This window comes from Trichosurus vulpecula, chromosome 3 (assembly GCF_011100635.1).
Source record: "Trichosurus vulpecula isolate mTriVul1 chromosome 3, mTriVul1.pri, whole genome shotgun sequence".
Taxonomy (NCBI): Eukaryota; Metazoa; Chordata; class Mammalia; order Diprotodontia; family Phalangeridae; genus Trichosurus; species Trichosurus vulpecula.
Window position 1 is genome coordinate 439,094,634 of NC_050575.1, and position 24,465 is coordinate 439,119,098.

The 24,465-nt window shown below is 40.7% G+C and overlaps 1 protein-coding gene across 1 annotated transcript in view; it reads left to right on the plus strand.

The window, feature by feature from the left end:
- CTNNA2 (catenin alpha 2) overlaps positions 1 to 24,465 on the plus strand; it is a 165,694-nt gene that overhangs the window by 46,321 nt on the left and 94,908 nt on the right. The window contains exon 4 of the mRNA XM_036751104.1: positions 15,181 to 15,332. Coding sequence (XP_036606999.1) covers positions 15,181 to 15,332 — 152 coding nt within the window. The remainder of the gene's footprint in view (positions 1 to 15,180; positions 15,333 to 24,465) is intronic.

The following is a 24,465-nucleotide window of genomic DNA, read 5'->3' on the forward strand; positions in this document are numbered from 1 at the left end:
GGGCCTAGTCCCAAATTGTTCTAGAGAATGACTGCATCAGTTTATAACTCCACCAACAGTGCATTAATGCCTCATTTTTTCCCCACATCCCATACAGCATTGTCACTTTCCCTTTCTGTCCTATTAGCCAATCTAGTAGGTATGATGTAGTACCTCAGAACTGTTTATTTGCATTTCTCCAATCAAACGTGAAATAGAGTATTTTTCCTCCTGAAGGATTGTGCTCTGCTTTGATGGGTAGGTGATTCTTGGTTGTAATCCTAGCTCCTTTCCCCTCAGGAATATGATATTTGAAGTCCTCTGATCCTTTAATGCAGAAGCCACTAAATCTTGTATCATCCTGACTGTGCTCCACAATAACTGGACTGTTTCCGGCTGCTTGGGATATTGTCTCCTTGACCTGGGAGCTCTGGAATTTCATTATAATATTCCAGAGAGTTTTCAGTTTGGGATTGATGATCAATCTACTCCTTTAATTTCTATTTTACCCTCTGGGTCTAGAATATCTGTACAGTTTTCCTTGACAATGTTTTCAAAGGTGATGTCTAGGCTCTTTTTTCTTTTTCCTTTTTTTGATCATATTTTTCAGGTAGCTCAATAACTTTTAAATTATCTGTCCTGGATAGGTCAGTTGTTTGTCCAATAAAATATTTCACATATTCTCCCATACTTTTCATTCTTTTGGTTTTGTTTTATTGTTTCTTGATTTCTCAAAGAGTGAATAACTTCCATTTGCTCAATTCTATTTTGTGAGGAATTATTTTCTTCAGTGACCATTTGTACTTCCTTTTCCAATTGGCCAGTTCTACTTTTTAGGAAGGTTATTTTTTTCCAGTGAATTTACATGTCTCTTTTTTTCATTTATTGCATTCTGCTTTTTAAGACATTCTTTTCCTCATTGGATTTTATGCATCTTTTAGCTTTTGGCCTAGACTGTTTTTAAGGTGTTATTTTCTTCAGTGTGTGAGTGTGTGTGTGTGTGTGTGTGTGTGAGTTTGAGTGTGAGTGTGTGTCTCCTTTACCAAGCTGTTGACTCATTTTTTAATGATTCTTTTTTATATCACTCTCATTTCTCTTCTCAAATTTTCCTCTACCTATCTTACTTGATTTTCAGAATTCTTTTTGAGTTCTTCCATGGCCTGAGACCAATTCATATTTTGTCTTGGAGGCTTTGGATGTAGGATGACTTTGTTATCCTCTTCTGAGTGTGTGTTTTGATCTTCTTTGTCACCATAGTAACTTTCTATGGTCATTTTTTTTTGTCATGCACTCATTTTCCCAGGCTATTACTTGACTTTTAACTCTTTGTCAAAGTAGGGCTCTGCTTCCAGGTTGAAGGGCACACTGTCCCAAGCTTCAGAGATTTTATGCAGCTGTTTTCAGAGATACTTCTAAAGACCTGTAAGTTTTCACTTCTTTCAAGGTGATACCATCTAAGGAGAGTTGTGTTCACTCCTCTTCTGACCTGTGCTCTGGTCTGTGAGTGACTGCAAGCACTCTTTTCTGCTCTAGAAATGTATGGAGGATGCCCACTCCACTGTGGCCACAAGCTCTTGTGTGTTAGTCCTCCTTCTCACCCTGGAACTGCCACCCAGGACTGTGACCCAGATTCAAGTATGGGCAAAGTCCTGCCTCAGTGCTCTCCTGTAATCTCTTTCTTACCAGTTGTTTTACCCCCTTACCTTTAATGAGCTGAGAGCTCCAGAAGCTGCTGCAGCTGCTTATTCAGGGGCTCCCAAGGTCTGCTTCTGCTTTGCCCAGGTCAGAATTGTTCTGGTGTGGCCTAAGTTAGACTATGCTCCACTCTCACCCAGGTGTGACAGACCTTTCCTTTTCCAAGTTGTCCTGAACTGGAAAATTGCTTCACTCTGTCTTTTTGTGGGTTTTACCACTCTAGAATTTGTTTAGAATCATTATTTAAAGGTACTTAGAGTGATTTCAGGGAGAACTCAAGCGAAACCCTGCCTTTACTCTGCCATCTTGGCTCTGCCTTTCCTGCAGTGGCTATTTTTAAACTCATTGCTTCCCTTCTTCCCTTGGGAAGGTTTTTAGCAGAGCAAAGCCTTCATTGTGAGATGGGTAAATGAGCTAATGTTGAATTGCTTTTCCAAGGACCTCCAACCATGTCTTCTACTGGCCTGCCCATGTTCTGTGTGGGTATATATTTCTAGGTCAGCAATTCAAGCTCTGTTCCCTAGGTATCTGTTCATGGGATAGTGAAGCTCTGAAGTGGGAGCCTGCTCTCTAGGGGTGCAGAAGGGATATGGGGTTGCTCTGAGCTAGCCAGGGCCAAGGCAGTGAAGGTGTTAAACTTCATGGTCTCTAAGAAATTAAAGATTTTATGATTCTATAATTCTTTCATGTGTAATGTTAAGCAATTCAAGACCTCTAATTTCTGAATTGTATTGTCCTGACATTTTTATATTGGTTCAAAATAATATGCTTCTGAATATATGATAATATGCTTCTGTAATATTATTGATGTTAGATATCTTTGAGAGAAGGAAAAACAGAAATTGGTTTACATGGAAAAACATTCTATACAGTAACTATGTTAATATCTATCTATGTCTGTCTCTCTGTATATGTGCGTATATGCACATACATACATGTAGTGAAATTAGCGTGTGTGTATATATATATATATATATACATATATATATATAATATATATTATTTTAACATTTTCTTTCACTTCACGTAAAGATAGCTCATTTTTTGTCAATGTATCACAATTTATTGTTTAAAATACTACACAAGGTCTAGGCTTGAAGTCAGGAAAGCCTGTTTTCAAATCCTGCCTCTTACTCTTACTATCTGGGTAAATCTGAATACATGATCTGCCTCATGGATTATAATGTTGGTTTGTTGAAGGAGTTTCTCTACTGAGTGTTCCCCAAACTAACCCCATCACAGATATTTTGTATATTTGTACATTATATTTAGGGCATTAAGATCCATATCAAAAAGAATGGATAAAATTAAGAACTCTAATATGACTGGGAAATAGATTTAAAATCAAAGGTCACTCAAAGAACAACGTTGAAAGGCTGTGGGGAAGGGGAGGCTGTAACACATGATGAAGGTGGAAATTATGAGATACAAGTGGTATAAAAGATTTCATCTGGTAAATGCTTGACTGGGAAAAATGGGTCTGTCATGTACTGAGTGTAAGAGACAACTGATAGACAACCTTTGGGTGCCACTGGCATGACACTGACATGAAGAATTGCCTAAGAATGCTGGATGTGTGCTTTTTGGGAAGGACATGAATGAGTTACAAGGACAAACAGGGATCAATAAACTGATCTGCATGGTGGAAGGAATAGTAGCCTTGATAGGAAACATGGCTATTAGAGAAGGGGTTAAGGGAGGGGAGGGAATAAGCATTTGTCAAGTGTCTTCTAAATTCCAGGAAGTGTTCTAATCTTATTCTAATCTTATTACAAATACTATCTCATTTGATGCTCACAACAAACATGGGGATTAAGTAATTTTCTTTTTCTTTCTTCCTTCCTTCCTTCCTTTCTTCCTTCCTTCCTTTCTTTCTCTTTCTTTCTTTCTTTCTTTCTTTCTTTCTTTCTTTCTTTCTTTCTTTCTTTCTTTCTTCCTTCCTTCCTTCCTTCCTTCCTTCCTTCCTTCCTTCTCATTCTCTCTCTCTCTCTCTCTCTCTCTCTCTCTCTCTCTCTCTCTTCTCTCTCTCTTTCTCTCTCTCTCTCTCTCTCTCTCTCTCTCTCTCTCTCTCTCTCTTTCTGGAAACTGAGATATACAGAATTGAAGTAACTGCCTTACAGTCATCCAGCTAGTAAATTCCTGAGCCTGGATTGGAATTCAGGTCTCATTGACTCCAGATCAAGTTCTCTATATACTGCACCACTAAGCTGCATTTATATCAGCATATGGAAGAGCTAAATGGTGCAGTGAAATACCAGGCCTGTAGTCAAGAAAACTTGACTTCAAATCTGGCCTCAGACAATTACTATCTATATAACTGTGGGCAAGTCAGCCCTGTTTGCTTAAGTTTCTTCAAAGAGCTGGAGAAGGAAATGCCAAACCACTCTAGTATCTTAGTTGAGAAAACCCCAAAAAGGGGTCACAAAGAGTCACACATGACTGAAATGTCTGAACAACAACATGTCAGCATATGGCTCATTTCCCTAATATCTACTGAGCATATTGTTAAATGGGACTATTTTGGTAAATATTGGTTCTTATAAATGTGCTTCTGGAATATGGAACCAGTAAGAGCACTATTTGTTGGGACCCCTGTTCAGGGAGCTCCTCAGTGGGATTGAGAGATTTTCTGCTCTGCTCACGGGCTTAACCTTATTTATAGTCAGAGAGGGTGTTTGGGGTTTTGGCTACTAAAGCGTTCTCCATCTTTCCTAAGCTATTTCCCGCCACTGTGCAGCCCCTTCCCACAGCTGATGCATGAAGGAGTATGAAATTACTATTGGTCATTGGTTGCTGATATTATGGGAAGTCCTTTCAAAAATATTTGCAAATAGGTAATACTTATAACATTTTATAGCTAGAAAGAATGTTAGATATCATTTTGTTTAAATCTCTGATTTTACAAATAAACAACAACCAAGAGACAAAGTGAAGGACTTAGCCATGCTAATACAAGGTAGTTGTGATAGAAGTTAGGACAGCCATTCCATTCTCTTGACCCCCATCCCAATGTTCTTTGCCATATACTTGTGATTCCTTGCTGGAAGGGATTGCACATTAACCATTCAGTTTATTAATAAAATCTGAATGGATTTACTACATGAATAACAGAGAATGGGATGCAGAGAGAAGAGGACGCAGACCTTGTATATTTCAATGAGAAGAGAGAGGAAAGGTAGATTCAGGAACCAGGACCACTGCCAGGGGACTTCTCAACAACCAGTGGATGACATGAAGGCTTGGAGTGTCTAAGGAGGAGGATTGAGAAATGAGAAAATAACCTCACTTATTTCAAAGTTTAACAATTCTCAGCCAAGAAATCCACACTGCCTCCCTCCTTCCTTTGTTATTTATCTTTATCCCTTTCCATTTTGTCATGGTTTCCCTCTTTCTCCCTTTTCTCTTCCTCCCTCTTCCTTTCTCTCTCTTTGCCTCCTTCTTCCCTGTCCCCCTCCTTCAACCTCTCCCACTCCTCTTTTTCCCTCCAGCCCTTTGATTCCTTCCACACTTTCCAATTCCCTACCCTCTCCCTTCATCTCTCCTCCCTTCCTCTTTCTTTCCTCTCTGATCTTTCTATCCTCCCACCCTCCCTTCTATCTCTCTCCTTTTTCTTCCTTCCTCCTACTGGCTTATTGTTCCCTCTCTTTTTCATCTGGCTCCTTTGTTTGTGTTTCAGACGTCTCCAGGGCACATAGAAGCTGGATCTGGTACTAAAATCAGCCTCCGAGTATTTCTTGAATACAGTTCTTGAAGCAATTTCATGCATCACTTTGATTCTTTGCTCCTCTAGTTACCATGGCAAACACTGCTAAATCCCCATCTCAGCTTACATGATTCTTCCTCTGCCCTTATTCGTTTAGGTCAATGTAGTTGTCTGCAGTTCAAGGTCTTTGAATTTTAGAATAGCTTCCATTTGGACTAACTCCTTATTCCAAGAAAATAGTGATGGGGAAATCTTTTGTGTGAACAGTGCTTTCTAAGTAAAAGACTCCATAGATTTGCTAAATTATAATTGTACCTAGAAACTTGTGAAAAATTCCAAAGTTCCTTTAACAAACATTTATTAATTTTTTATTAATTTATTAGTAATGAAGTGAACTCGTTGATCTAGGGTCAAGAATATCCCCATTGCAAGAGAACTCACTCAGGAAGCTTAGATAGTTGCAACAGATCCTTGGAATTTGCCAGAGAACAAAGGTCACAGAAAGGGGCCAGTTCATATATCAATTTCTGAGCATCACCCTTGTTCTGTACAAACTCCAGAGAAGAGGAAAACACCCAGAAATGTGTGATGCAAATTACAATGGGAGAAATACGGATGAAGCTATGTTTTCAGAAGGAGAGATTCTTTTCTGCTGAGAAATTATGGCAAACTTCATAGATGAAGTGGTAGTCCGTCAGACCTCCTAGTAGAAAAATTTTCTCTTTTGGTCTCCAGCTGTTCTTTGGCTCCCATCATCAATTTGAGTTTTACCTGGTTGTAATCCTACCTAATATTTAAGAAGTAGGTGTCAAGACATGTAAAGGAGTGGATTATCCCCAATAAAGCACCAACCAGGGAACTTCCTGGGACAGAAGTAATGGGAACTTCGCTTTTTATAAAAGCTTTTCAAACTGAAACCTGATTTTTTAGTAACTTTAGTTGTTATGTTCTGTGGGAAGCGTTTCAGTACAGGGAAGACTACCATAAGTCAGGGATACTTCACAAGAGGATTCCTGAGGTTTCCTGAGATGAATTCTCAGATTCCTTTTAGTTCCAACTATACCACGGGCCATCTACTTCAAATATTCTCTTCTCCTTGGTTTTCTTTCTACATTTTTCACTCTGACAACATCCTTAGCTACTATGAAGATTTTTTGAAAGATGATACTGATGATAGAGACGATGCAACTCAAAAAGGGTTGTATACATTTTTTTTAAGTGATAGAAAGGTTATAGCATCCAAGAGGGATTGGACTTATCCTTCTTGGTTTTAGAAGGTTGAACAATGATCCTGAGATGATAAGGTTCTGTTACTTTCCTAGTGTGGGTATACTTTTTGCCCACAGAAAGAGAATCCACCCTTTGCCTTGGGAAATGATCAATTTCAAGGCCTGTAGCTAAGAATCTCATCATTCCCACCTGAACCTTGTGATGTTTCTCCCAATTTAGCAAGAACAATGTAGGTGGCACAGTGGCTAGAACACTGGGCCTGGAGTCAAGAAGACCTGAGTGGAAATCTGCCCTCAGATGCTCACTGGCTGTGTGACCCTGTATAAGTTACTTAAATATATTTGCCCAAGTTCTTCATCTCTAAAATGAACTGGAGAAGGACATGGCAAACCACCCTAGTATCTTTGCCAAGAAGACTACAAGTGGGGTCATGAGGAGTTGGATATGAGTGAAAAATGACTGAACAAAAGTCGCCAGAAAAATGGTGTCTAGTATATTGCTGCACCCCTCACGAAGACCAGTGTAATGGATCTACTAGACTTAAATTCAGTAAGTCCTGGATTCCACTCCTTCTTCAGACCATTGCTACTTGTGTGCTCCTGAGCAAGTCTTTTAACCTTGGTGCCTCATCTTTCTCATCTGCAAGATGTAGAGACAGTATTGGGATTCAGTGGCCACTATGGTCTTTTCTAGCTTTAAAACTTATAATCCTATAATAACATGGTGAGATCTTCCAAAACTTAGGCCCACTTGTATGGCCTTCAAGAACCCTGGATCACTTATACTCCACAATAAAGGAATATGGTAGGATTTTCATGGAGATGCCTGCACAGAGAAAGTGATAAATTAATCTTTGTTTTTCCCTATTGATGGTAAAACTACAGTTCCTTATTCCTTGGACCACATGCCCAACATCTACCTGCCTCCCACCCCCCACAAAGCCTGGGAAATCTGAAAGACCTCTCCTAGAAAATCAAATCTCAGCTTCAGAGTAGGAAGTAGGACACTATGATCATGGGAAACTCCCAGTCAAAGGCTTTATGAATCCAGCAGTGGATCAACTCCCCATGTCTGTGAGGGCTCCAAATAACACTGAGTTTGATTGAAATCAGCCTAATTTATCTTTTCCTGTTGCTCATCCCCTCTTTATACATATGATTAAGGACTCGTGGGCCCTAAAAAAAGAGCATTGGACTTGTCACCAGAAGACCTTGGTTCAAACCATAGTCACTTAAATATCTATACCTGGGGGCAACTCATTTGACTTGGTGATGTTTTCATTTTTAAGGTATAGATGATTAGAATACGCAACCAGTCTAATAAACCTTTTTGCTATTGTTTTGTTTTCATCGAGGGAATCATTTTGCATGCATTTAAACATTATATAAATACCACATATTATTGTCACAGTAATAATATTTAATAAACTACTACTATCATCTTCTCCTTCCTTCTTTGTCTCCTCTTGAAGGGACTGGACATCAAATTTTCTTGGTTGAAGGGATACCTCTAAAAGGGGAATACCCCTACCATTGTTGGGCAGACTCTATAACACACAGTTTTGCTGAGTTGACAGCCATGCCACTGAGGGATGATGTATCTTGTCAAGGGCCACAGAATATGCATTTGAGGCAGAACTTGACCCCAGGTCTTCCTGGTTCCCAGGTCAATTCTTTAGCCATTAAACCACATTGCCTTTGATGTTGTTATTGTAGATTATTATTATTATGATTAATTATTCCTGGCTAAAAAAAGCAATCTGGAGCCGGCTCAGCCAATGAACAATGTAAAATCCATGCTGTTTGCATTTTTGGATGCATTTCAGAAATCCAGGCAGAAGTTGTTACTTTTATAATCCCGTATCAGAGATGGTGTTAATATATAACGTGTGAATCGTGAATGCTGGGCTGAGCTTTGTCCTAATTAGCAGGGCTAGAGCAGTTGTCTATGGGAAGCACTTTAAGACTCCAGTAATGCAGCCTTGCTTTACGTGTGTTCGGTTTTTGTGGAGTGAGGTATTGCCTTGGATGGAAGGATGAACATATTTCCCTGAAGTATCGAGGCTCCCTTATTTGCACAGAAGATTGTATTTGACCTAATGCTGTAGTTTTTATTTAGTCCTCTTCGTCATAGCCTACACTTCGTGACCACATTTGGTTTTTTTGGCGAAGATATGGGAGTAGTTTGCCATTTCCTTCTCCAGGTCATTTTACAGATGAGAAAATGAGGCAAACAGGGCTGTGACTTGCCCAGGGTCATACAATTCAGTGTAATCTGAGGTTCCTTCTGGGTCTGGATATATTCATGACTTTGTGTCTCTCTTGTGGATTGTTCACAATATGCCGGGTATTATTTGAATCATAGATACAGGCTAGTAGTGATGTGAACTTGATTATGCGTACATAGTTTACGTTTGACCTTGTTGGTTGTTGTTGTTTACAACTCTTCACGACCCCATTTGGGGTTTTCTTAGCAAAGACAATAGAGTCGTTTGCCATTTCCTCCTCCAGCGTATTTTACAGATGAGCACACTGAGGCAAACAGAGTTAAGTGATTTGCCCAGCATCACACTACTGGGAATATCTGGGGCCATATTTGAACTCAGGTCTTCCTGATTCCAGACCCAGAACTTTATCCACTGCAACACCCAGTACACCTCAACAACACTGACAACAACAAATCTTAGTTCATGATTATACTGAAAGATCATTGTGGGGAAGGCCAGGCCACACTTTTCTTTCTGTTTACTGGAGTAACTAAATAAGGCCAGAGAGCAGTCTCCAAATATTCATGGACCAAATGAACAAATCTAGCTGTTCAGTTAATGGCAATGATGGTCATAAGGTCCTAGGATCGTAGGTTCTCAATCTCTTCTCTCCTACATCACTAACTTAGTCTCCTAATTATTCTCTAGTCCTCTAGTATCTCTCCAAACCATCCTGCAAACTGGTGACACATTGACATTCCTCAAGGACAGCACTGACCGTGTCACTCCCCTATTCAAAAATAAAAAGCTTCGGTAGCTTCCTGCTGCCTCTAACATAAAATCCAAACTCTTGTTTGATATTTAAAGCCTGTCACAGTCTGCCTCCAACTTGACTTTCAAGACTGATTTCACCTTTTTCCCCATCATGCACTTGACATTCTAGTCAAATTGGCTCTCTTGCTGTTCCTGAAGATACTCCATCTTCTGCCTCATGGCTTTTGTACAAGCATTGCCTGATTTCTGGAATTCTCTGCCTCCTCAAGTCTGCCTCATCGATTTCCCAGTTCCCTTCTAAACTGAGCTCAGAAGCCCCCTCATCCTACAGGCCTTCCCTGGTCACTTGTAGCCATTGGCCTTCTGGGATCAAACTATTTCACAGTCCTCCGGAAAATCAGATGTATTTAATTTATATGTATTTTAGATGTGTTTATTCTGACTATGTTATTTCCTCCCATAGAATCAAAGCTCCTGAAGGATAGGATCTATTTCATTTTGACCTTTCTTAATTTGTTCTTAACATCTATCAAAATGCCTGACAAGTTGTAGGTACTCACTAAATGCCTGTAATGCCTGTTGGATTTTAATGAAGACTTGGGTTCAAATCTCCATTCTGATACTCTCAAGTTGTATGACCCTGGATAAGTTACTCGACTCTCATGTGCCTCAACCCTCTCCCACCAACTATCAGCCAATCAGCCAACACAAAGTTTTTAAATCATTTGCTCTCTTCTAAACCCTAGGGACAAAATAACAAAAATGAAATAGCTCCTCCCCTCAAGGAGCTTTCACTCTACTGAGGGAGACAGCATGGACATATATTGAATACACAGTTCATACAAAATAAACATAAGGGAATATAGAGGAAGGAGGGAGCTTACTAGCAGCTAAGGGGGTAAGGAGAGGCTTCCCATAGGAGATGGAACATGAGCTGACAATAAACATTGGTAGAGGAATTTCACACATGGCAGAAACCCGAAGATACTCTCTGTGTTTGTATATTCTGATAAATCTCTTGCAAAGCAATATGTGTTCATCCAATCAACTCTGCTGCTTCCAGTGATCATGTGATCTGAGCATATTCTTGAGTTTTCTCAAGTGGTGAGAGGAGCAAGATTGCCAAGGGAAACATGATGTCTTCCAGATTTGGTTCAGAATGTGGATAGATTTAGAGCAGCAGAGAGACAGGGAGCCATAGTCTTTGCAGAAGACAGCCATCTATCTTATGTGTCCAGAGCTGGGGAGGCGAGGCTTTAACAATAAGGGAGAAAGCTAAGGCTTAGTGCATTGGGGGGATGAAGGACAATATTCAGAAGAAACGTAGATCTCAGGAGGACCACAGAGCCCATCTAGGCCAACCCTCTTATCTGATGCATGATATAGTAAGCATTAAAGGCAGGATTTGAACCCAAGTTCATCTGAAAACACCTCTGCAGTCTTGTGATGTATTATAATAATAACTGGGCAGCTAGATGGCACAGTGGCTAGAGGGCCAGTCCTGGAGTCAGGAAGGCTCATCTTTCTGAGTTCAAATCTGGTTTCAGATGCTTACTAGTGGTGTGACTCTGAGCAAGTCACTTAAATCTATTTGTCTTGGTTTCCCTACCTGTAAAATGACCTGGAAAAGGTAATGATAAACACTTCAGTATCTTTGCTGAGGAAACCCCTAAGGGGTCATGAAGAGTAAGGCATGAATGAACCACAATATAACAATAACTAGCATTCGCATAGTGCCTTAATGTTCGTAAAACAGTTTACTATATTATATCATTTGATCCTCAGAACAACTCTCTAAAGTAGGAACTTTTATGATCTTCATTTTACAAATGAGGAAACTGTGTCCGGCCAAAAGAGGAAGTGACTTGCCAAGGGTCATATAGAAAGTGTGCAAGGCTAGGTGTGAGTTCTGATCTCCCTGACTCCAGGGCCAACAATCTGTCCACTCATCCTCGATACTCAGCCACGTAACTGCCTCAGTACTGTGCTATTAAGATTCTGAAGTTTGTCAGCAATGGGCAAGGAGGACAGAGCACTGGGGTAGCCAAGGGAGCTGCAGATATTCAAATCACCACTTTAAAGTATATCGTAAACTTTATATGCCTTATTTTGTATCAACCCAACAACAACGGAACCTAGTGGCTGTGGCTGGAGACTCACCTCTACTGAGCTGGAAACACCCAGTGGCCGATAGTGCTGCCTGACGTGTACCTGCTGACCACAATCAGCCTGACAGGGAGGGAAGAGGCAGAAAAGGAGAGAGAGAACAACTCTAGGCATTAGCTATCCAGAGCCTAGGCAGACATCCTCAAGGGCATCACTGGGTTACAATCCAGTGCAATCACGGAAAATCACCATGAATCCCCCGAGTCCAAAAAAGAAGTCATCATAACAACAATGAGCTCTTCCTGGCTAGCCTTTGTGAACACTAGCCTTTCATCCTCATGAAAACCATGTAAGGTGGGCAGGGAAAAGCATTATTATCCCCTTCTTATAGATGTGAAGTGCTCACCAAGTCTTAAAGAAGGGTATAAATGGCAGCTGTTATTTATCATTGCTATCCTTACTCTTATGATTGATATCGAGGAAAAGTTTCATAAGATCATAGAATTAGAGTTGGAAAGAGACCCGAGATCACTAGTCCTGATCTGTTATCTCACAGATGAGTAAAAGAAACCTCAGAGAAATAGGAAGTCACTTGTTCAGTCAATAAAAATCATAGTATCAATTATTTTTATTAATATAAATAATAATAATTCACCAACATATTGGCCTTTGGATAATGGATAGAGAGCCAGGCTTGGTTCTGGGAAGACCTGAGTTTAAGTTGTGTCTCCACCACATTGACTGTATGACCCTGGAAAATTATATAACCAATTAATACTCTATACCAATGGCGCTAAACATGGTTAGAAGTGGGGGTCACTAAAAGCCATGCATTACAATTCGTGCAGGCCACATATTGACTTAGGGGAAAATATACGGATGTATGCATATGTGCATGTGTATTGCATGTTTACCTGTATACATGTATGTACACAAACATATATATATGCACATGCATAATGCAATACTTATATGAACATATTTATTGATAGAAATATATTTAAAGAAATATGTTTTTGTTTATTTGTGTTTATATAAATATACATTAATATACATATATTTAATACATCAACACATAAGAATCAGGAACTATATTTTTATCTGATTTGAGTCATATTCATTCAGAAGTACTGTGGGCCATGACTTCAACACCTGTGCTCTAGAAAACTCTCCAGAACTTCTAAAGTTAAAGGGAAGGTGTGAATTAGTGAGGGAGTTTCTCCACCTGGGAATTCACCTATCAGTGGAGTCACAGGCTCAGTCCCTAATGTTTTATTGCAGTTCAGTTCTATATGCATTGTGTCATGTGTACTGTATAACAATTGTTTGAAGTAAAGATTATGTATATCCCCATTTTATAGATGAAAACCTTGAGGCCCAGAGAAGTTACATGATTTTAGTAATAAGTGTCAGAATCAATATTTGAACAGAGTGTTTTTGCCTCCAAGCCCAGATATTTCATTATTTGACCGTAGTGCCTTAGTACCGTGCAGCGTTGGCATGAAGGATACAAAAGACCACAAAGTCCAGTCTCCAATGATGTTCACCCCAAATCACTAAAGTGTAAAAGGACTCTTGTCACACAAATGGAGTAAGCTCCAGGCCTCAGCAGGCGTCATGAAATGGCTCGTTTTCTGATCATGTGTCTGAGTGAGGTCTTTCTAGATTTTGTTATCCAGTGTGGGTAATCAGTTCACCCTGATTCCCATCAGCAAATGCAAGGTCACTCTTCATCCCCTTCCCTGGCACTTCCCTCTAAGCAGATCTAAAGCAAGAAAAGAGATGCTTGGTTCCTCCTTACTCCACTGAAGGGCAAGGCAGTATTTTGTTTGCACTCTGTAAGCCAGAATCAAGAATCATGACCCTTTTGCCCATTAAAAGAGCCCAATTCTCCTTCTCTGACTCCATTTGTAGATTTTTGTGGGAAGAAATGGATTCATAAATGAGTCATCTCTCTACAAGGCTCCGTCCTAGTGAATGGAGCAAACCCATCATCGTTTTCTCCCCATTGCAGAAAATGAATGTCAAAATGTCCAGGGTAGGAATAGGTGAAGGATAAACATGAATCATCCCAGGGAGCTCAGAAATGGAAATGGATGAGTGATGCCTCCATTAGGTTGTCCTTGTAAACAAACAGATGCCTCCGGGGTTCCATTTGCTCTTGGAATTGATTGGTCTAAAGTAACACCTAAGCAATTGAAATGTTCGGGGGATTTTTGAGCGATATATATATATATATATATATATATATATATATATATATATATATATATAATATATATATATATATATACACACACACACACACACATATATCACTAAAATATATACACACATGCACACCTATGTATATACACACATATAAACATAAACAAACATATGTGCACATATACATATATACACATACACACATGTGTCTATGTGTATGTGTGTGTATGTGTGTAGATAGTTATAGATATAGATATATAGATATAGATGTAGATGTAAATATAGGCACACACACATATATTAAGGAAGGGCTAGATTTGGTGGTGAAGTTTTCCAGATCCTTCTTTGGACTCAAGTCCCAGATTTCATAAGCAAATATCTTGGGGAGGGGAGTAATAAATCAATCAACAAGAATTTCCAGTTGTTTCCCATGTGTCAGGCATTGTACTAAGTTTTAGGGAGATAAAGAAAAATAGGAAGCCATTCCTGTCCTCAAGCAGCTTACATTCTAAAGGGGAGACATTGCGCCTAACTAGTTATATACAGAGTGTATACAAATGAGATATAAAGTAACCTTAGTTTAGCAGTGAAGAGTGGCTGTGTGTAGGGGTAGGGTCATAGTGGGAGGAAGAACAAGAAAGACCTTGTGCAGAAGTGGTGTTTGATTTCCAACAAAATAGATACGTGCTTGGAGAAACTTGTCTAAACTCAAGCTCAAGCTGTTCTCCCAGCAAAATTGTAAAGGAGGCAAACTTTTGACTGTGTTTTAATTCCCCTTTTTCCCTGCTTCCTAACATGATTTTTCTCTAGCCACGTATCCCAATAACCAATTCCTATAATTTTTTCCTCTTTATCTGATCAAAACCAGCAACCAGCAAAGGAGCCTATAAATGGATTGCTTGTGATCATTTATCTGGTTTGTCCAGTAACATGAAATCATTTTCTCAGGGATGACATCAAGGAATGAATCACTAATAGTTGAATTTAAGGCTGGACAGAAAGAGGTCCTTTTGTTTGGTTTCAGCAAGGATGTCCTTAGGATCCCTGATGTGAACTCATTGAACGCATCGGACCACCTTTGCTTCAAGTTTTTGTTAATACATGCTTTAAAATTAATCCTGAGGAAAGAGAGGTGTGCAAACTTCAAAACCTAGCAGCTTTGACCCTTCACCTCTCTCTTTGTGTTGTAGAAGGTTGTTCTTAACCCAAAGGATATCGGAACCCATACAAGAAGGAAAATCTGGAATCTCATTGCTTTTTGTTGCTTGTTTTCATTTAGTTATGCCACGTTTTGCGGAACAAGTAGAGGTGGCCATTGAAGCTTTGAGCGCCAACGTGCCTCAGCCTTTTGAAGAGAATGAGTTCATCGATGCCTCCCGCCTGGTGTATGATGGAGTCCGAGACATCAGGAAAGCTGTTCTCATGATTCGGGTACGTAAGCAGCTGGGAGGACAGAGATGGGAGTGAACAAACATGATTAGCTCCTTCCGGAATGAGGAGTTCGCCCACTTTTTAGTTAAACGTTTTAACCTTTCTAAATGTGTGTATGTTTGGAACTGAATGCCAGTTGGATGGTTTCCCAGATTTTCAGCCAATGGTGGTCTTTAGCTGCTTTGTAATGAATGGGAAGAGCAGAGATACCACAGGTTACCCCAGAGCTTAGTGGGAAAATGGTACCTTGCATTCCTGAGCATTGGCTTCAGGCCCTGCTATTCTCCCCTGAAGTTCCTCTTGCTGTCCATCAGAACTGGTCAGAGGGGGGCCTCTTCATAACTTTCACCTGCATTGCTCCTTTTTCAAAAGAGCCCATAGGATTAAGATGCTATTCTGAGTGTGGTGAGGGTTTTTTGAATGGAGCCCCCCACCCTCTCTGCCTCCACCAAATATCTCTTTTGGAGAAAGAGTCTTTGTAAGGCTCTAGGTCATTGCTTTCCCTTTAGGCATATTAGGCTCTAAGTGCCATGATCCTTTACACCTTCCAAAGACATTTTGCATATTTTTTAGTGATCACTCAGTGGGGGGATCATAGCTTTATTGCTGAAGTGACCTGAGAGGTCTCTGAGTCCAGGTACCTCATTTTACAGATGGGGAAGCTAGGGCAAAGAGATTAAGTGACATACCCACTGTCCCACAGATTTTGAGTGCTTGAAGTGGCAGTGGAATCCAGTTCTAAATGATTCCAAATCCACTCCTCTACCTGTCTCACCACACTTCCTCTGGTCCTTATCTAGGGAGAGATAGCATGCCATAGTAGAAATATTATGGCTTATGACACAGTGGAAAGGAGATTAGCTGGGAGCTAGGGGACCCAGATTCAGATCATGCCTTTGATATTTATACTTGTGTGACCTGGAGGGAATCACTTAGTCCTACTGTGCCTCAGTTTCTTCATCTGAAAATGAAGAGCTTGAACTAAATAACTTCTAAGGACCTTCCTTACTTCCAGGTCAATGATCTTGCAAACAGCCAGGGGAGAACTAGGTTCAAATCCCATTTCTGACATATTAACTGTATGATGATGACTAAATAAATTCCTTGAGCCTCAGTTTCCTCATATATGTATTTTTTAATACTAGCACTTACCTCACAGGTTTGGTGTAAGATTCAGATGAGATACAGTAATGTGGGCAAAGCACATTATAAACCTCAGAAGAGTATAGAAATGCCCACTATTTTATCACTTTTCTATATGTGTTTTTAGCACAGAGTCCATAGAATGTTGGGTTATTTTCATTCATTCATTCATTCATTCATTCATTCATTCATTCATTCTTTCATTTGTTGAAGGCCACATCAAATCCTGTGAGGCAGGTATCATTAGCCCTACTTGCTAGATGACAAAACTGAGACAGTTAAGCATCAAAGACTTCATCACCTGTGTAGGGGCCTGCAGACACCTAGTGACAGAATCAAACCTGGAACTCGCCAGGTGCTCCTTTAGAGGGCATCTCTCTGTCTCTCTGTCTCTGTCTCTGTCTCCCTGTATGTGTGTTTGTGTGTGTGTGTGTGTGTGTGTGTGTGTGTGTGTGTGGGCACGCGCGCACATGCTTGTATGTGTGCAGAGGGAGGGGGCAAAGGGAAGCGTGGCCAGCTCATGATTGCTCATCAATGGCCGTCATTCACCACTAGGACAAGGGAGTCACACAGAAGAAGTGAAGAACATGGAAGGGAGATAGTGAAATCAAGAACTTTGAGGCCTTTGTGAAATTTGGCTCAGCATTTCGGTCTGTAACAGTTGCCGAGGCGATCACACGGGGCAGATTATGAACTCCCCAGTGACAGAATCGGAGCCAGCCCAGGAGGAAGGTCTGTGTTCAGATCCCAAACTTTCACCCTTCCTTCCTGTGGCCCCAGCCCAGCCTCATCCCACGATGGCCACCCCTTCCTTCCACCCCAAGCACTTGCTGTCTCCATGGGAAGGAGCTTGTCCAAAAATAATACCGGACCTGGAGTCAGGGAGATCTGCTCCTTTCTCATGACCTTGGAAGCCACAGCTCCAGCCCTTAGTTCCTCATCTCCCAAATGAGAAGGCTTGAGGATTGGTGGCTACAATAGTAACAGTAACAGTTGGTAGTATTGGTGGTAGTAGTAGTGGTAGTAGTAGTGGTAGTGGTAATAGTAGTGGTAGTGGTAGTAGTAGTAGTGGTAGTGGTAGTAGTGGTAGTAGTAGTGGTGGTAGTGGTAGTAGTAGTAGTGGTGGTAGTGGTAGTAGTAGTAGTGGTAGTGGTAGTAGTGGTAGTAGTAGTGGTGGTAGTGGTAGTAGTAGTAGTGGTGGTAGTGTTGGTAGTGGTAGTAGTGGTGGTGGTAGTGGTAGTAGTAGTAGTGGTGGTAGTGGTAGTAGTAGTGGTGGTAGTGGTAGTAGTAGTAGTGGTAGTGGTGGTAGTGGTAGTAGTGGTAGTAGTGGTGGTAGTGGTAGTAGTAGTAGTGGTAGTGGTGGTAGTGGTAGTAGTAGTAGTGGTGGTAGTGGTAGTAGTAGTAGTGGTGGTAGTAGTGGTAGTGGTAGTAGTGGTAGTAGTAGTAGTGGTAGTGGTAGTAGTAGTGGTGGTAGTAGTAGTACTGGTAGTAGTAGTGGTAGTGGTAGTAGTAGTAGTGGTAGTAGTGGTGGTAGTGGTGGTAGTGGTGGTAGCAGTAGTAGTAGTAAGAGGAGGAGGAGGAGGAGAATAGCCAGAATTCATACAGCACCTGCTATGTACCGGGTCGTGTCCAGAATACTTCACAAATATTATTTCATTTGATCCTCACACAACTCTGGGAAGTGGGGGCTATTATTCTAATTTTACAGATCAGTAAACTGAGGCAAACCAAAGTTAAGTGGCTTGTCCAGAATCACACGGATAGGAAGTATCTGCAGTGGGATTTGAACTGGGGCCTTCCTGACTCTCAGCTCAGCTCTGTATCCACTGGGACCCCTAATACAATTCCTTCTGAATCTGCGGCCTTGTGATCTGGATAGAAATCCTGGTTGTGCCGTACAATACTTGGGCACCTTTGGACATATCACTTAATTCCCAATGAACAAGTGTTTATTAAGCGCCTGTTATGGACACAGCATTGTGGTTGGCAATGGAGACGTAAATGCAGCGGATGAAACGATCTCAGGTTTGCCCGATCCTCACTCTCCTCTCCAAATGAAGGGACTGAACCGGATGGTCTCTAATGGTTTATTGGACCTCAGGTCATTTATCTATAAAATGGAAATAATAAACATATGACACCTACCGAACAGGGTTGTTATGGGTAAGGTGCTTTATGAACCGTTATTATGACTACAGGCTTGTAAGCTATGAATTCTGTCCCCTGACCGGTCTCTCATGTTCCCCTCCCAGCACACTATATTATACTATGGTGTGGATTTCTTCCCAGTATGAGTTGGAATAGGTAGCTGCTGAGGTTTCTTTTATCTATAGATTATGTGACAATTTCCCGCATATTACAGAATGGAAAATTGAGATCTAGAAAGACTCGCTCATTTCTTCAAATGACTTTTGTTATTGTTTTCTTGAGTTCTGTGAAGTATTGCTTTGATAGTTTGATTTGTAGTGCATTCAAACTGTAAATTAACTTTAGGAGAATTGTTACTTTTATTATATTGGCAAAAAGAAAATTGGCTCTGAGTCTTTGTGTTACTGATGAGGAAATCGGCACTCATGGTGGGGGACAACCGGCCCCATTTCCCACCGGGATAGCAGGAGAGTTGGGTTAGGGTTAGGACTCATGATTTCTATGTTCTCCTTATTTGCCGGTCTCCCAAGTGAGATGCAATAGCTTATCTCTTATCCTGCCTGCATTTTATGCTCCATGAAAGAAAGTAAGGATCCTTCGAGCTGATGGTCTGTTTACCCCTCTCCTCATCCTGAACAGGACCATCAAGAACTGGGGGTAGCTCTGAGTAGAGAAAGACCTCCTGCAGTCCTCACAGGCCTCCGCTCATTCCCAGCCAGCCGTCATTCGAGGGGTTAAGCAAATCTCTGGACGGCTCTTCAGCTGAAAATCGGAATTTGTAGGAATAGATATAGTGTCTTCATGGAAAATTGCTGAGATCATAGCATTCTGTGCTGTTTTGCAGCATTTGAGTTTATATTGTGAAATAGTCCAGAGTATATTGAGGGAAATGCAATACATTCTGTTAGAACCCTCATCATCTTCACCAGCATCATCCCAGGCCAGGTGAGAATGCATCAGTCCTGGTCAGTGTATGTGTTTGTGTGTTTGCTCGTGTGTGCACGTGTGTGTGTGTGTGTGTGTGTGTGTGTGTGTGTTTAGAATTCTCAAACACCATGGAATTAACAGAATATGCTGTTAGAATACCACCACTAAAGTGGTGCGGTTGGGGTGGAGAATGCACATTTCCAAGTTAATTGGTAATTATTCTCTATATTTTACTCTGATATAATCAAAGAATGTCAGAAAAGGAAGAGACCTCACTCACCTAGTCCAACCTCACTAGGGAAAGAATTTGTGTTACACCATCAGCCACAACTGATCATTGCTACAGGATAAGGATGGGATCTGGAATTTCACTCTTATTGAGAACTTCCCACATGGGAGGAGCAAGGTGGTACAGTGGCTAGAGGGCTAAGCCTGGAGTCAGAAAGATCTGAGTTCAGATTTTGCCTCAGGCCCTACTAGCTGTGTGGACATGTCACTTCACCCTGTTGACCTCAGTTTCCTCATCTGTAAAATGAGTTGGAGAAGGAAATGGCAAATCACTCCAGTATCTCTGCCAAGAAAACCCAGACAGGGTCACATAGAGTTGGGCATGACTGAAAACTGACTACACAGCAACACATGAAAAGATTCATTCCTCCAATTTAGGTCAGCATACTCTGCAGCATATTCCCTTCCCTCCCTTCCCCTTCCCTCTACTTTTCTTCTCTTTTCCCTAAGAAAAGTCCAAACTTTCTGATTCCACTACCTCAGAATTAGAAGTGAGGTTGCCTGAAGTCATGTTTGCTTGATTCATGAAAAAAGGGGTTCACTATGAAAGTGACATTAACATGTTAACAGGGTTTCCTAAGTCATGTTTGACTGACTCATGAAAAGCAATGTCAAGTGTTTTATAAGCACCTGCTTACTTTGAAGGGATAATTATGAAGCATTATCGCCTATTCATTAAAACAGGCTCCTTCAGGGACCTTTATACAGCAGCACCAAAAGGGGACCACTAAATGTACTGGAAAAATTAAAATATTTAATCATTTAAAATCATGAATAATTCAGTCTTTGCTAATTCAAATTGGTCCTTACTTACTTAATCCCAAGTGAGGCCTTATTCTAAACATCCTCCTATGTGTCTTCAGGCACTAGACCATATGAATGAATGAATCAGTGAACAAATGAATGAACTTAAATGAGTATTGTAGTACCTTTAAGTTCTGATTTACAGAAAAGTACTACAAAGATTTAGGATTATAGATTTAGAAAAAGAGAGGACCTTTGAAGCCATTTGATCTGACCTCATCTTATAGATAGAGACATTCAGGCACATAAATGGTTAAGTGGCTTGCCTAACATCACACAAGTACTATGTCCTAAGTAAGATTTGGAACCTTTGTCCACAGGCTCCAATGGGAATCCCCCATCCCCACCCCCAGACCACCATGGATAAGTCACATAGTTCATTTTTGCCATCACACATTAACTTGTGAAGAGAGGTAACACACCACCAACGTCGTATTTTCAGACAGTGAGTTCACTCGGCCTCTTCTAAGATTAACTTGAATCTCGTCATAGCAGAAGGCTTCATTACTCCCTTAGTTGTTTGGTACCCTCCCCAACTGGATGAATTTCCCTCCATTTTATCTCCCGTTAGTGTGGGAGCCCCTTGTTTGTTCTTATTGTTATTCATGGGTCCTATTGGACTCTATGTGACCACGTGGACTGTACTGCCTGGGGGATTTTCTGGGCAAAGATAGTAGAGTGGTTTGCCTTTCCACCTCCAGTGGATTAAGGTAAATAGAGGCTAAATGACTTCCTCAGAGTCACACAACTAGGGAGTGTCTGAAGTCAAATTTGAACTCAGGTCTTCCTGATTCGAGGCCCAACACTATTCATTGAGCCACGAAGCTGTCGTCTTTGAGGATAGGGATTGTGGGTGTTTTTTGGGTATTTCTTTGTAGCCACTGAATTTAGCACAGGGTTTGACACATATTTGGAGACTGATAAATGTTTATTGCCTGGCTAACTGACCTTAATGCTCCCAAGGTTTTCCACTTCTGACATGTTACATTACTTGCTGCATTAAAAAAAGATAACTGCTGGTAAAGAAAGCCAAGAATGTCCCTTGCCACCTCTGACTATCCTTTTCCTTCAAGCCTGGTGACACTGATGACAGATGACAACTCCTCCAAGTAGTCTTCCCTGATCACTCAAGTGAAAGTGTTCTTTCCTTCCTCAAGTACACTAAAACCTTATTCTTGGAGTTCTTTTTGGGCCAATCAAGCTTGACTTTCCTTTTTACAGGAGAAAAACAAAGTGTCTTCTGAGTTATGATTCATTGCTCTGTGAGAATTCCTATTGAATAAATTTCTTTCTCTGATGTAGACCAACAATGGTTCTGCAAATGGTGGAATGCTTTAGAGTCCTGTGGGAGCTATGGAAAGTTAAGTCTCTTGTCCAACTTCACAAAACCAGTAGGGGGCAGGAGCAGGATTTAAATCCAGGCACTGCTGATAGCCAGGCCAGCTATCTATCCATTACAATTTGGCTGTAGCTGAAGACCATCAAGCCATCAATTTAGAACTGGGAGATGATTTAAAGGTATCCCAAACGAGTTCTCTCATTTTTCAGATCGGGAAACTGAGGCCCATACACATGTGCGTATACATACACACATATATGAGAGAGGTGTACTTATGAGTACATCTGTATATATGGGAATATTGTGTATATCTATCTATATCTATCTATCTAATCACATATTCATTCCCTCTCCTTAATTTAAATTTTAAATTTAGGTAGATAGATGTTGGAGAAAGTGGTCTGTTAAGCCACAGCAAATAAAATTCATTTCAAAATTGTGTTTCTTTCAGCAACTACATTATAATTTTATGTTCAAATAATCCTTTGTTCTCCTTTCTCAATATGAATATTATATCTATTTTTTAGAACAGATTTTTAAAAAAATCAAAATCTGCTATATATTCAGTATGAGTTTGGGGAAGCAAAGCAAGTAGCTAGTTTCCCCTCCTCCCAAAAGCTGACTGTTCCTTTATCCCCCTTCTCTTCTTCCCAACAAAGAGCAGATTGTGCTGTTGAAAAGGAAGGCTAGTGTTTCACACAGTTATTAGAGTGGACAGGACCTTGAGAGGTCAAGCTCTCCATCACCCTGCTTCTAGATGCTCAAGAAAGGTTTGACAAAGATAGAGAGGTAGCACAATGTGTGGAAAGGGCAGTAGACTCAGAGATGGAAAGATGGAACCAACTTCCAGCTCTGATATTAACTAACCTGTGACTTTAGGTGAGTCAGCCCCACTCTATGCCTTAGTTTCTTCAGCTGTAAAATGGAAGTTCTACTTAACACTCTTTACTTCATCTGGTTCTTGTAAGGAAGATAAAGTCAAGACAATCGGCACTTGTTGAGCGCTCTCTACATGTCAAGCATCATCCTAAGCACCTAGGATACAAAGAAAGGGAAAAGATATTCCCTGTTCTTAAGTTTACAGACTAAAGGTGAAGAAAACATGTAAATAAGTATGTACAGACAAGTTACTTTTTAGTGTGGGACTCTGGGAGATCAAAAAGCCTTGAGGAACCCCAAGGAAAGGCATTTTAATGGTGGAACTTGAGGTATAGTCATAGATAACAAGAGAGATCTTGGCAGGAGGACGTGCCTGATGACCTAGCCATCATTGTGCAAATGCCCATGCTTCCCATCAGAAAAAAAGTGATTCTTACACTCTCTGAAAACGTGAAATATATTAAATATATTTAGATTAAGCCCACTAATCTGGCCTGAAATGACACTTAGACATCATCTAGTCTGCCCCTTTCCCCACTCTACAGTTGAAGAAACTGCAGCCTAGAAAGATGAAATCAAGGCAGCAGAAAAGGGACTCCAATTCCTGTGTGTTTTCCACTACTCCACACTGCTTCTTTCCTTTGACTGCAAATGAGGTGGAGCTCACCTCAACTAAATCATTCAAATGATTCTGTGATCTTCTGAATATGCGTGTGACTCATCAATGGCTGCCATGTTATGGTGGTGGCCTTCCTCTCTTAGATACCAGTGGGACACATGGGCTGGCCATGGCCTTGTTCCCACCATGTAACCAACCTAAATTTATTTTCCATTGTACATTTCTTTGGTATAATCCTTTACTTAACTTCTTCTTTGTGGCATTGTGGCTACATGGAACCACAAAGGATAGAGCACTGGAACTATAGTCAAGAAGACCCGAGTTCTAATTCCAACTCAAACACTTATTAGCTGTGTTACCTTGGGCAAGACACTTAAACTCTGTCTGCCTCAGTTTTCTTATCTGTAAAATGGGGATAACCATCACAACTATCTTTCCGAGTTGTTGTGATGATCAAATGGGGTATGTGTAAACCTTTAGAAGATATGTGAATGCTAACTTTTGTTATGCCTTGTTTGTTAAGTATAGCAGCCTGCTCACATCCACCATGCTACTTTCCATTGGCCTCTGAATGATATTAATTTTTAATTCTTCGGAGACCAATGTCCTATGACTCAGAGTTTAGAGCCAGAAGGGCCATTAGAGGTCATCTAGTTCAACCCCATCAGTTTAGAGATGAGGAACTGAGGTTTGGAGCAGGGAAGAGACTTAATCAAGGTCACACGGACAGCAGAAAGCGGCAGTGAGTCACAGTTCAAACTGAGGCACTCTGATCTTCAAGGGAACCGTGCTACCTCTATGACAGTATTAATCTGGCTAAGCAGGTTAATAGTGAGAATGGTCTAATCAAAATTACAGGAGGATATTTAGCACACCTGAGAGAATAAGCTATTCTCAAACACTTTAGATGGACCATTTATACACACATATAATTAATATGCTAATTACAGAGCTTCCTAATCTAGGTAATGAAACAGGTCCCCCAG